This window comes from Brassica napus, chromosome C3 (assembly GCF_020379485.1).
Source record: "Brassica napus cultivar Da-Ae chromosome C3, Da-Ae, whole genome shotgun sequence".
Classification (NCBI taxonomy): domain Eukaryota; kingdom Viridiplantae; phylum Streptophyta; class Magnoliopsida; order Brassicales; family Brassicaceae; genus Brassica; species Brassica napus.
In genome coordinates this window covers 16,262,106-16,276,336 of record NC_063446.1, presented here as the reverse complement: position 1 = coordinate 16,276,336, position 14,231 = coordinate 16,262,106, and the positions used below count along the sequence as shown (strand labels likewise).

Sequence of the window (14,231 nt, the reverse complement as noted above, 5' to 3'; positions counted from 1 at the left end):
CACCCAAATTAGGAGAACAAAGGATATGGCGATATATATATGCACTCAAAAAATTTCCTTACATCTGTTTTTCTTAGCACGCTGCACGCATCAGAACTCCTAAGCTTTTTTTCTTTTCTTTTTTGCTTAAGGATTAACTCTTAAGCTATTAAACTCCTCGATCACACACAAACAAAACCTAAACGAAAACTTTTCCATTTTATTTATTCTTATAGATATTTTACACGTAAAGAAGAAGGTCACTAAAATCTGAACTTAATTAAAACAAAGTTATAAAATGTAGTTGCTGTGCGCCTGTGTTTTGGTCCTAATAAAGCTTGACGATAGAGTTAAATTGGTTAATAACTTAATATATACATGCAGACAGCCTAATGAAGCTGATCTAGCCATATACTTTGCCAGTACAATTATATATATATACTGAACTACCAATTAATCTTTATGGGATCACTGGAGAAGAATTAATTTGACGAGTTTCCGTTTATATGACATAATATACGAAAACATGACGACAACCATCAACATATGTTTCCCATTTACTGCTCATCTAACTACATGTTCCACACATGTCATTTATTTTGCCGTTTTGTACTGTGTTGGCACTTCCGTTCGTAGTTATATATTTTTTTTTTGTCACCATCAAAACAGATTTATATAGACTCTGCGAACCATCCCGGTAACTCTGCATCTATATGAACGATAAACGACGGTTGTTTCCTTGCACTGCATGCTAGACTATCCGCCTTTGAATTCTGTGTCCGTTCGTAGTTATATAATTAGGACTAAATGAGAAAGACCACATACTACGTAGTACCACTATTCGCTTTTCCTAAAATCAAACTATTTAAATATATATATATCACTGGAGGACCCAATACCATATATCACTGGAGGACTCAATACCGCAAGGTCCGAACCCACACCATGCTAGCTTATATAGAGAAGTCATCAAAACTAAGACTCTAAAAAATCAACTTCTCAACCAATTGTTACATTGTGAAAAATAGAATGGTTGTATTACGCTGCTACGTGAGTTAGAGGAACAATGTTGTTCACAATAAAATCTCTCTGCATGCGTCTGTGGTATTTCATGGGATTGACAGAGACGTACGTAACATTATCTCGGCGAGAAGATCCAGGAAAGGCTTCAGCTCTCTCATGACTATGTGGCTAAGATAATCTTGTCATTTCGTTTCAACTTTGTTCCATCCTGTTTTTATTTCTTTTTGCCGGGATGGTTCAGAAATTAGGTTTATATTTTGTAAATTTTTTTATCATTTATATGATATTTACAGTTTAGCAAAAAAAAAAAAATAGAATGGTTGTATTAGTATCTTAAGTGTAAAATTCAATAAAAGTAAAAAATAATAGCAATTTGTATAAAAACATGCATGCTATACAATATTTTCAAATTAGTCGTAACCTTTTAGGATAACACAAAAATTAACGCTTGAACCAACGTTCTATGCGGGTTTGAGGGTTGATTGGTGATAATTAGGAAATGTCAAATTTAAAGCTATTGCCTATTGGGCTAAACATAATTTTTTATACTTCATCTGTTTCATATTAAATGTCATTTTAACATTTTGTTCTTATTACAAAAAAATGTTATTTTAAAATTCCAATGCAACTTTCAGTTTAATATTAATTACAAATGCATTAATTTTATAAATAATTTCATTTATTTCAAATACTATTGATTGAATATATGTAATTAATTTCATATATTTCAATCATTTTATTAATTTGTGTAAAAAAATGTCAAAGTGATAATTTTTTTATGAAACAAAAGGAGTACTAGACAAAAAAAAAAGACCGAAAGTAAAGTTGGTGTTTTTCGGGGTAACCGAAAACTGCCATATGCATATGAAACCAGTTCCCCCCAATGTAAGCTTTTATATTTTTGCATGTTGATGGTCTTGCTAAACATTTGTTGATGGTCTTGGTTGCAGTATCATGACATTGCTGAGAGAGGACGTATGACTAAAATAACTTTATCGACTTTCAGTTTCAACCCAAACAGAAAACTTAGCTCAATCAATCTTCTCATCATTTCTTACTTAAATCAATACAAACTAGAAGAACAAAAACAGGGTACACTTTCTCTTTTGATGAGAGTAATCAGTAACAAAAAAAAAAGAGAGAGGACAAAACGTTTCCACCCATATCATATAACTAATCTACGAGAAGTGAATGCCCGACTTGTTGAATAACGAGAGAAGATACAGAAACTCTTGTTGTGATAACTTAGACGACCTCTTCTCCTCGAACCCACCTTCCTTCAACACATTCATAACCTTCTCCTTAAACTCTTCTCCTTGTCCTTCATCCATCTCCACATCATCATCATCATCCATTTCGTTGTCATCATCTTCCATTCCCATGCTCTGGTCATCAAGATCCATACCGGCAGCTTCTCCGGTCGAGCCATTCAACGAAGCTCGTACCGCCTGAAGAGTCTTGAAGTTCTTCTCCAGCATCAAAAGAACAGACTTTTGCCTAAAAATCGATCCCAAAGTTTTGTTCTTTCTGATGAAACAGACTCTTAAGAACCCATCCCACTCCTTCTTGTTCACCTGAGGCTGCGGCTTCCTCGGTTCGATCCTAACAACAGAAGAATCCACCTTCGGAGGTGGTCGGAAGTTGTTCTTGCCGACTTTGAGGAGGTGGGAGACTCTTGCATAGAGCTGAGTGTTGACTGAGAGACGACAGTAAAGGTTGTCTCCAGGTTGGGCAACGTGTCTCATGGCGAACTCTCTCTGGTACATGATCACAGCGCACCTGAAGCTTGTTGGGTGGAAGAGAAGCTTGAACGTGAGAGGAGATGATATCTGATAAGGAATGTTGGCAACACATATGTCAAACCGAGGAAGCTCCGTCTTTAACACATCGCCTTGGATTACCTTATTACACAACAAACACAGACAACATTAACTCTATGTAATAAACAGACAAAGAGTTGAAACGAGAGAATGTTAGTTTGGGTTACCTTCAAGCGGTTAGAATAAGGAGTTCCTTGGAAACGGCGTTGAAGCTCGAGAACCATACGAGAATCGAGTTCGACAGCGATGACTTCTTTACCAGCTTCTAGAAGCTTCTTCGTAAGGTTACCAGTACCTGGACCGATCTCGAGAATCACATCGGTGCTCTTGATACCAGCTTTCTGAACGATTGAGTCAACGAGGAGAGGGTTCTTGAGGATATGCTGTCCTTTCGATTTGTGGAAGGAGATTCCTCCTTGGTAATGGTTTGATGGTGCCTTGGGCTTCTCCTTCCTTATCTTGCCTCCCGCCATTGTCGCTCGGTCTTCTCAAAGCCTTTTGCGCCGCCGTCACCACTCGACTCCTTTTTTTCATTCTAGTTTCAAGCCGCGGCGTTTTGTATTTATAACATTCTGTTCATTTTTTTTATTTTATTCGTTTGTTATCTTAATCTAACCTGTCTGCGGGTCGGGTTCGGGCCGGTTCCTTTCGGATCCGGGTCTTTTCGAGTCCTAAATATTTAGATCTAATAGGTACTTAAAAATTTTCGGTTCGGGTTCGTGTCGGTTCTTCTCGGGTCCGAATCTGTTCGGGTCTATAATTAAAATACCCATAAAATATCCGTAATTTTTCGGGTCCATATCGGATCCGGGTCGGATTCGGGTATTTAGGATCTAAAAAGGACATGATATACTCAATTCCATCAACTTTAGTTGAATATTTGTCATATATTTCTAAAATTTTACAAAACAACTTAAATGAAACTATTAATAATTAAACTAAAACATTTAAAACTCTAAATTTTATATTTTAAAGCTTTATATTACTTTAAAAATATTAAAAAATAATAACAAATGTTGTTAACAAAATATATTTCAACTAAATCGTAAAATAATATATATAAAATAGAACACAAAAATATGATAGTTTTAGATATACATGTTTTTAAGTCGGGTACAAATCGGTTCTTATCGGGTCGGGTATATTCGGGTCGGTTCTTTTCGGGTCTGGGTCTATTCGGTTCTGGTTCTTTCGGGTAAAAAAAATTTAGACCCAAAAGGTACTTATAAATTTTCGGTCCGGTCCCGGATCGGGTATTTTTGGATCGGTTCCGGTTCGGATCTTTGGGTCCAGGTTAAAATGTCCAGGCCTAATTTAAGCTCATTCCTTTTACTACATCCGTGTCTTGCGCGTATATTATAAAAAAATTAACTTTTAAATTATTTTTAATATTTAAAATTATTTTGAATTAATTTAGAACAATAATGCAGGTGATTATAGATGAAATATTTCATTATAATTTTTAAAGGGAAATTTTCATATTTACCACCTAGTACATTATTCAGGTTTACCTTCACTAAAAAGAAATTTAAAAAAAAGAAATTTTCCTTGTTTACTACATTATTGGTATAATTATTCATGTTTACTTTCATTAAATAGACATTTTCAAAAATACTCTCTTCGTTAAGAAGCAAAAGACATTGCTTTATATATATAATAAATAATTATTTAAATAAATAAAAAATTATGTTTTTGAATTATACTTTTTCAAATTCGAACTATCTAATAATTTTTTATGAATTTGTTTTTTAATTATCTTTTGAAATTTGAAAATTCTTTTGGAAACTACTTTTAAATTTTCTAAATAATTATTCATTTATATATTTATTCGAATCCTAAATTCCATATTCTAAAAACCCAGTATTAGGAATGTGGTATTTTTGGTATTTCCTTTTTAAAACATTGTTATATTGATAAATTTTGTATTTCAAAATTTTATTTGTTTGTTTAATAATTTGATGTTTTTCTTGTTTTATTTTCAATATTTTCTCCATGTATCTTCTTTTCTCTTTCAATTTTATCAGGTTAACTATATTGACAACTATTATTTTATTTTGATATATTCAATTTCCGTATGTTTGACATAATCTATGATTCATGTAAAAATATTTCATGTTATTTCTTCAAAAATTTAGCATAGATATCAACTAATTTTAGATAGTATTTTCCTTTTCTAATTTATTTTTACATTGATTTTTTCTTTTTGATAAATATGATTATTTTAAAGTTGTGCATTCCTCAAGACATGTTAAAAAAAAACTATTAGCTAAACATTTTCATGTTTCTTTTTCAAAGAGCTTCCATTTCAAGTTAAATTTCTTATTGATGTTTTTTACTTGTTATTTTTTCTAATTTAGTTTGGGAGTATGATTCTCATGTAATCTACCGTAAAATAAAACTTTTTAACATTGTTTTGTTGTTTTGTTGGACCTTTTTGAAGTTAGTTTCGATAAGTTAGTATATATATCTATTAATTTTGTTAGATATGTTTTTTAGCAAAAAAAAAGCTTTTAGATATTTTTATTTTTATTTCTTTGGTAGCTTATTTTGAGAAATTGTTTAAAATATCATTAATTAGATACTACTTTTAAAGATGATTCTGTCAATGAATCATATTGTGAGAATGGTAGACTTGAACATGTCTTTGCTTGAGTGGTTGCATAAAAATTGGTGAGACTGTATAAGGAGTTTGGTTTGAGGCACGTGAGTAACAGTTGCTTTTTAAGGCGTGGACAATGTTTGGGGTGGAAACTACGTTAGTTGTTAATGTGTTTATTATTTAGAGAATGGATGAAAGAGAGAAGTTGCATACATGTTTGTTGTTGCTGATATTATTAGAGCAAGATGAGTAAACCACTTTTGTTTGATTCTGCACTTTCCATAAATAGATGACTCTCAAATCCAGTTTTTCATTGGATTAGTATGATTTGACACCATTGAAAAAAACTGTTTGCCTCTTGATCTCACCTAAAAAGAATCCACAAAACCTTACTTGAGTGGTCATCTCCTTTGACATCTTCATACGAGTGCGGATACTGTAAGCATATAATAAAACATCAAAACAACTATAACAGATACATATCATTAGCAACATGAGACAAACTACTTTAAACACTTTAAAATTAACCTGCGATTTATAATTCACAATGCATGTTATCGTAAGAGCCAGCTCATTGTTCTTAAAGGTAAAATAAAATGCAACTTTATTTCAGAATAAAATATCTTGTTATAGTGTTTTTGATTATCAAAAGTTATGTCACAAGAGATCTTACTATCTGGAGCTTGTGGTCGAAGAAAATCATGCAAGTAACTACCACTCATTTGCTTGACATTCGTGCTTCTTGTCTGTAAGGCATCGTCAATCTCGTAATAATCAACGAAAGCTGTCTCTTGTGTTTCCAGAGAAACCTAAATCCTCGATTTCTAAATTTACTAAACTATTCCTTCAGGTCATCATTTGAGACACCCATGCTTGTTCTGCCCACTCAGAGACTCTTGCAAGGTTTTGCCTGAAAAAAAAAAGGTCCATCAAAAGGTGTCACGATAATATCATTACCAAGAATAGAGTCATGATAACATATCAAGCATCTCAAGGAATTTAAACACATACCAAAAATCATTTCAAGAACATTCTCACTAATTCATATCAATTGCAATTAAGGGGAACAAATTTATTGGTTTGAGAATATGAGGTTGTACCTTATCGTCAAGGAAGAGCAGCTCAACGCCAATGAGCGTCCCAAATTTCACTGGAAACTGCCGATGGAACCATGAAGGTTAACTTTGAAGCCATAAAATCTGGAATCTTTTTTGCTGGGCTATGGAGTAGTGCAAGATCGAAAACCCGAGGAATCTCTACTATATAAAAGAAACTAAATTTGAGACTCATAGACTATGCCACATCAACCAAAATATTTATATCCAATGAAAGTGCCACATCATCAAGATTTACATGTTATCGTCTAACCCCATGAAATATGTATCCATTCACTTCTCTAACGTTCCCGGTATAACTCCTAAAGACAATCCAAAAACCCTAAAGACAACCATTCAGCAGCTCCGGAACGACCACTTAGATTCCTGAAAGCCTTATTTAATAATAAAACATTCCAATGTCAGATGCCCCTTCGATTTCCCCAGCATATATATTCCAATAGACATCTGACATTGGAATGTTTTATTATTAAATAAGGCTTTCAGGAATCTAAGTGGTCGTTACGGAGCTGCTGAACGGTTGTCTTTAGAGTTTTTGGATTGTCTTTAGAAGTTATACCGGAAACGTTAGAGAAGTGAATGGATACATATTTCATGGGGTTAGATGATGACATGTAAATCTTGATGATGTGACACATTCATTGGATATAAATATTTTGGTTGATGTGGCATAGTCTATAAGTCTCAAAATTAGTTTCTTTTATATAGTATAGATTTTATTTTGTTTGAAAATGTTTAGCATCAGTGGAATAAGTTAGAAAAATAAAAATTTAGCTGCGAGTAAAATAAACATCTTCGCGTAATGGCATCAAACTACAAGATGTATTACTTTTCTTACCGCCAGAAAAATAAACACGAGACGGACTTCAAATTTGCAAATACACACAAAAAGCATGAAACAAGTACGCATGTTCTTAGTATTTTAAAAAGCCTTATTACAATTTAACTCTTATAGCTTCTACGGTTTTCTGGATCCATTCGATTAAAGGTCGTATCTTTCACAAATTTTGCTATATGTATTTTTATATTTCGCTTTTTGATTTTTCAAATTCAGTTCAGTTCAATTAGATTGCAAATTGCTTCACTTGATCATATTATGTTTCTCTGTTTCTTAGGGACTAGTCGCCATACATTGGACTATGCTTAAGAAAGCCCAATATATTCGTGCATCAATATTTGAGACCACTAAGTTAACATTAGCATCAATATTTGAGACCATTTGGAATAAGTTTACGTAGATATTAGAGAAAACTAATCTCAGAGTACACCTCATGAAACACAACGTATTAATGAAACACCTGATGAGTATTGTAGTTGTAATATTCATCATATTCATTATCACATTACAACTTACAAAAACCATACAAACCAAAAAAAAAAGCACCATACGAACCAAACCAAACACAGACGACAGCAACAAGATAGAAAAATTGATCTGACCGGTACCTAAATTTTCAGACATCAAAAACATTTTCAGTTGTCATAAGTACGACACTCATCAGTCTCAGGATTATCACTGCAGTATTCTTCCAAAGGATCGGATCCACCAGCTTTCTTCTTGTCCCTAGCGTGACTCGCCGCGGCGCTCAGCTCCTCCACCTCGTCCCACGCCGCAACACACTCTCCGCTCACAGGATCGTCAGCGCAAGTCTCCTTCGCTTCCTGAATACTCTTCTCCACCTTATCCGATATCATCCCTCCTTCCGATGTCGCCTTCACCGACGTAACCATCCGGTTCATCGAACCGAATTTCCACGGGTAATTCAAACGGACCGGGGCGTATAGACGAGCCGCTGGTCGAATGACCAGTCGTGGAGTCGCGACGTTGATGCCTGTTGCGGCTACGGTTGTCATCTTTGGAGAGTTTTGATGGAGGAGAGAATTTTTTTTGATGCAAGGAGGAGAAGAAGAAGATAAATACAACTTCTTGATTTTGAACTCTGTGATCACGATTTTCTTATCTCCTAGCAACCGAGCGTATTGCGCCACGTGTATTCAGATGTTTATTCCACAAAACTTTATTTTTTAGATATTAATTTTTATATTTTACAAAACTCTCAGCCGTAAAGACATTTTTTATTTTCAGATATCTATTCTGGTTATGCTTTTTCTCAGTCTCTTGAAGAAACAGGGGACAACGCAATGGCAAATGCAACACAAGCTATATTTATTCTGGTTCGAAATAATAACAATCAGGAGTTGGAAACATTGTCAAGTGCAGTACTTCCATGAATAAGTCGTTCCATAATAAACAAAACAAAACAAAACAAAATAAGAAAGCTTTGTCTGAATCGACCATCACATTTAAATCAGTTTATGATCTACCAAATCTCATTCTAAGATTTGTTTATTTCTCGAAAAATCCAAACTCATCTCAGAGTTATTTATAAACAGAAACTTAAAAAAAAAAAAAATTTGAATTTTTCCATGAAGATGAGTCTTTGAGCAGCTTTTATTACTCTTCGGCGGCAATAACACTGATCTCACCTCTCTCAAGCAAGTCATAGAAAGCTCTGGTTTTCCTCTGTTCATTCCAATGGTGCATCTTCCAAAGACCACCAGCAGCTAAACCGAGTGCCATACCGATGATTAACTCCTTTACAACGCTAGGCCCTTTCAATGTGGCATGTGCAACCCTGTGTCCTGCCATCTCTTTGATTTCCTACAATTTTCTACAATTTACAATACGAACCCAAAGATCAAACATGAATCAGTACTTCCTACAATTTTCAACAACAACCAACTCGCATATAAAAAAAATGGATATTAAGATGGATCAAACAATAAATGTACTATTGACTATATATACAAACATACTATAACACCACGAATCAAACATGAAAAGTATACAATCATCACCAAAAAGCTAGAAATATAATGCATGACCAATTCATATAAAACAAAGGTAGACTCTCATTTTTATCACAAGTTCACAACAGTTCTTTCTTAATGGACATATCAATGATGAACACTTGGATCAATAGACAATATAGCCTATGGATCTTACTTCTTGAGGCAATCGGTGATTAGCTAATCAAAGACTTTGTTTCAATATCAATGAAGCGATCCTAAATTACATCTTTGAAGCACATCGGTTAGGAATCGAAATCCGAATCAACTAATTAAGAAATCTCATCAGTACTTGTTCTAGAAGAAGGATCGGCATAAAACAAGAAATCAAAAGCAATAAACAGAGAGATCAAGAATGATGGATTTGGGGATTTACCAAGTCGGATGTAGTGCTGAGAAGGAGGAGACGAACAACGCGAACAAATAAATGAAGAGAGGAAGCTGAATAAACTGACAATTAAAAAGGTCTATTTATTACTATTAACTTTGAGTTTTTCGTTTTCCCTTGAGGCCTAACAAGGGGTTAGTAACAAGTTTGGTCGGCCTAACCTAACTGATAGACAGACACTAACATTCTATGTCTGCCTTTTTTTTTCTTTTCTTTTTGTAACACTCATTCAATGTCTGCCTAAGGTTCTATTTATTAGCTTATTTATTCTTTGGAATGGCCAAATAGTCTTATCTAATAACAACATCAGCAATTTGGAATTTTAAGCTTCAATGCAATAGCCAGATGATGTCATCTAACATCGGAAAAGTTTATCAAAACCACATTATATTGTTGGGTACTGGTGCAGTTCCGTTCTTATCCAGAATCAATCAGGTATCCATTTAAGCTGAAACCCCTATTTCAAAACACACAGATTTGCAAACGTAGATTGGAAAAACGAACTTACATCTGCATTACCAGTAGATCACTTCAACTTATTTGTCATTTTTACTTTATATATATATATATATATATATCTTATTTTTATTTAAAATGTTCAAAAATAAAATTGGGTTTATCCGAACCGGTTATCAATCCGGATGCGAACAAGTCTATTGGATCCTATACATGATCCCAGCCCTATTGCTGGTGCTAATGGTTTTTTTTTTAATGATTCTATCGAAATGTGATGTAAAACCTCTGTTTATCAAATTTCATCCCAGTAATGAATTTGTTAACATCTTTCTCATTACAAATATCAACTTGAACCTTCGTATATTAGGTGTAAGAACTTGGATCCAAAACACACAAAAAAATGCATTCCCCACTTGTGACCCTATAACCAATTGTTACTTATTACACTTTAGTGTCACCTTCATCGTCATAATGAACAGAAGAAGCTGTAGAAACAGGAGGATCATTGGCATTTCGACGTGGATTTCTTCTACTACCTTGTTTGAAAAGCAAAATCATTCCAAACCACAAACACCCTTTAACGATCCTAACCATACCAATCATCACAACCATATAGTATAACCACCAATTCACAAAATCAATTGTTCCCACATCCAAACTAACGTTAACATTACCGTCGTTTGCTAATAATAACAACAACAATGCTCTTTTAGCCTCTGCCACACCAACCAAAGCCTCTATTTCATCCCGAAGCTTCCACCACCACAACGTCCCACAGCTCACGGCCAAAGCCACTCTCTCCACCACCGTCTCTTCTCTCCCGTGTTGACTGGAGATCAACGTGCTGTTCACCACCGGTCTCACGATCACCCTACACCACAGAAGCATTACCTCATGAAGACCACAGAAGAGCACAAGCCTGCTCAAGAAGTTACGTTGGAACTCGTTCCTTCCAGGCCTAAACCGACGGAGATTTGAACAAAGGAAGAGCGTGAGCCATGCCATTGTGACATGTGGATAAAAGGGAATCGAGCGGTTGGGATCTGAGGCTGTGATCTTGGTGGTCAGACCAAGAACTAGAGTGTAAACGCTTATTGCCGAAACGGCCACGTATAATATGGCCGGATTCGTGTAATGAAGGATAGAGAAGAGGAAAGATGAATCCGTTTGCGGAGGAGATTTGATCAAGGAGAAGAGGAAGGAAGCTGAAGAGAGACGGCTAAGGAGAAGGAAAGAGAGAGGAAGGAGGAGGCTGAGGAGTGTTGTTGTTGCTAGCCGGAAAGGCTTAACCACCAGCTGCTCTGCCTCTCTCTGCCACTTTCCCTTGCCGGCCATACTCATTTTAATCTGAAGTGAAAGAAGATCGAGAAGTTAACAAGAAATAAAGCCAAATTTTTGTGTTATTTGAAGGTTATGCTTGAAGGAAAGACGAAGGAGTGGGTGCCATGTCTATAGTTTCAAGTTAGGTTTGATGAAAACGAATCATTCATATAAAGATATTAAATATACGTTGATACATAGGCATAATCCCAATATATTATTTGTGAAACATTACGACTTATTTTTGTAGCCACATGTCATCACTAAGATGATTCTTAGAATTGTTAGAGAAATAAGTTGGTACATCTAATTATATAATAAGTTTTTTTATTAAACTAACCATAAATTCATTATTAATGTCATTTATTATTTTCTTAAATAAAGATTACGGAATTGCCTAATATGGATAAAATATATATGACAATTAATGATTTTGAATAATAAAGATCTGATAAAAAAAAATGTATCTTCTATCAATTTTTTTTAATTTAAAACTATTAAAATAATTTTTTTAAAAACACAATAACCATACTATAAAATTTTAGATTTTTCTGTATATTTTATATTTTGAATTTTAAAAAATGACTATAAATTACTAAAATTGTTAAAAGTCTCACATTCAAAATTTACGATCCATGGTTTAAAATTTTTGTTATGACAAAATACAAATGATTACAAAATCATATAAATAAAAGTCTAATTTAATTAATCATTAAAATTTAAAATATATATGTATATATATAAATAGAAACTAAAATTAAGTTATTAAGTTCTCCCAAATCTTGACTCCAAACAGTCTATTTAATAAATTATATAATAAATATTCACTAATCACTTAAAGTTTTCAAATGGCCACGTAATAATAGTCATACAAATCATCTGCTAATGACCTTTTTCATAAACTTAATACTATATGACTAAATTTAATTAACATGTATCGATTTTTTCACTTACCTTAATTAAAAAATATGACAAAGTCCAATATATGTTAAAATTTATAACCTATGTAATATTTTTATACAATAAAAAAATTTATTAACATATGTTAAATTTTTATATCTACAACTATATATTATTATTTTATTTATTTTGAAACTCACAACAATATGTTGTCTAGAAATAATTATATACAAAATATAATAGTATATAACTAACATTTTTCATGTGTTATTTACAAAGTATGCTATTAGAATTTTTTTTTATTTTAATAATTCATTAAAGATATTAATGACAAATCAATTTTAACTATAAATTTAATGTTTATTTTTAATTATAACAAAATCTGTTGCGAAAAATCTTACCAAAAATTTCTTAAATTTATTATAAAATTTTCTAAAATAATAAGGCTAAATTATTTAAACAGAACAATGTATTTATTTATGAAATCTCAAAATATACTAAAATGATAGATGTTTAAGTATATTTTTTAAACACAGCATGAAAATCTAAATTATATTAAACAAATACCCTTTTTATAGTATGTGTAAATAAACCTTAAAATGTATTGTATGCAAATTGTAGAAATTAATAACCATAATTTTAAAAATATTTTTTTATTTCATATTATGAATTTACTGTACCTGACTCAACAATATACTAGTATGTAATAACAATTAGTAACAAAGTAAAATGTATAAAACAAATCATTACATATTGATAATATTGAATAAAAAACCTATAAAATTAGATTATAGAGAGTTATACAATTTATAATATTAAAAAGTATTTCATATATTTAAAACGCTTTTTATAATATGAAAAAGATATATGTTAAGACATCATATATTTTGAAATAACACAAATCTTCTAAACCAATTATAAAATGGAGAAAAGAAAGTATATAATTATTGAGGCGGAAAATAAAGTAATTGTCACAGTATTGAGGCAAAAAACGGACTCCACTATTTTTGAGCCAAGTGCCTAGTAGACACCATTTAGCAGCGGACAAATCTCCAAAATATCACCTTTCTAAGTTTATATCACAAAAATAGCACTCAAAAACTAAAATGACCAAAATAGCACATTTTTAAGTTTATCCTTTGAAAATTTTAATTTTTTTTTTTTCAAAATTTGAAATCTTATCCCTAAAACCTCATTTCTCAACTCTAAACCCTAAACCCTAAACTCTAAACCCTAAACCCTAAACCCTAAACTCTAAACACTAAACCCTAAACCATAAACCCTAAACCCTAAACTCTAAACCCTAAACCCTAAACCCTAAACCCTAAACCCTAAAATTTAAACCCTAAACTCTAAACCCTAAACCCTAAACCCCACCCTTTAATTATAAACCCTAAGTTTGTGACTTTTGATAAAACATTAAATGCTATTTTTGTGACTTTTGACATTGAGTGCTACTTTGGGAACAAAAACTTGATTTAGTGCTATTTTTGTCTTTTTCTCTTTAGCCGCCGCCTAAAACAATATTTTGAACACTATTTGTATATATGTATTATGTATGGGGTCTTATGGGAGAAAGATAATTTTAAGAAAACGGAAGTTATGATCATTAGAGACGTAAACACAGCTAAGAATCACGATGCACTGCAACTACATGACCATGAAGATTGCTTCTAATAATAGAGAGCACATTGTATCATGTATTTTATTATTAAAGAACTGAGATCGCCGTTGGAGAATATAATTATATGAGCGGCAATGGTTTGGTAAAAGGTAAATGG

The 14,231-nt window shown here is 32.7% G+C and overlaps 3 protein-coding genes and 1 pseudogene across 3 annotated transcripts; all 4 read right to left on the bottom strand.

The window, feature by feature from the left end:
• Window positions 1–2,028: 2,028 nt before the first annotated feature.
• On the bottom strand, window positions 2,029–3,379 carry LOC106438329 (ribosomal RNA small subunit methyltransferase). Its single transcript, XM_013879443.3, has 2 exons — window positions 2,990–3,379; window positions 2,029–2,903 (listed from the first exon to the last, which is right to left on the bottom strand). Exons 1-2 carry the CDS (start codon window positions 3,293–3,295, stop codon window positions 2,181–2,183), a joined length of 1,029 nt encoding a protein of 342 aa, XP_013734897.2. The 5' UTR covers window positions 3,296–3,379; the 3' UTR covers window positions 2,029–2,180.
• A 4,443-nt stretch (window positions 3,380–7,822) lies between these two features.
• On the bottom strand, window positions 7,823–8,504 carry LOC106438328 (calvin cycle protein CP12-1, chloroplastic). The gene has a single exon (XM_013879442.2). It carries the CDS (start codon window positions 8,388–8,390, stop codon window positions 8,010–8,012), a length of 381 nt encoding a protein of 126 aa, XP_013734896.1. The 5' UTR covers window positions 8,391–8,504; the 3' UTR covers window positions 7,823–8,009.
• Window positions 8,505–8,679: 175 nt separating this feature from the next.
• LOC125584367 (probable cytochrome c oxidase subunit 5C-1) lies at window positions 8,680–9,186 on the bottom strand. Its single transcript, XM_048752730.1, has one exon. The coding sequence runs from the start codon at window positions 9,184–9,186 to the stop codon at window positions 8,992–8,994; it is 195 nt and encodes a 64-aa protein (XP_048608687.1). The 3' UTR covers window positions 8,680–8,991.
• LOC125584366 lies at window positions 8,680–11,684 on the bottom strand (annotated as a pseudogene).
• Window positions 11,685–14,231: the final 2,547 nt, after the last annotated feature.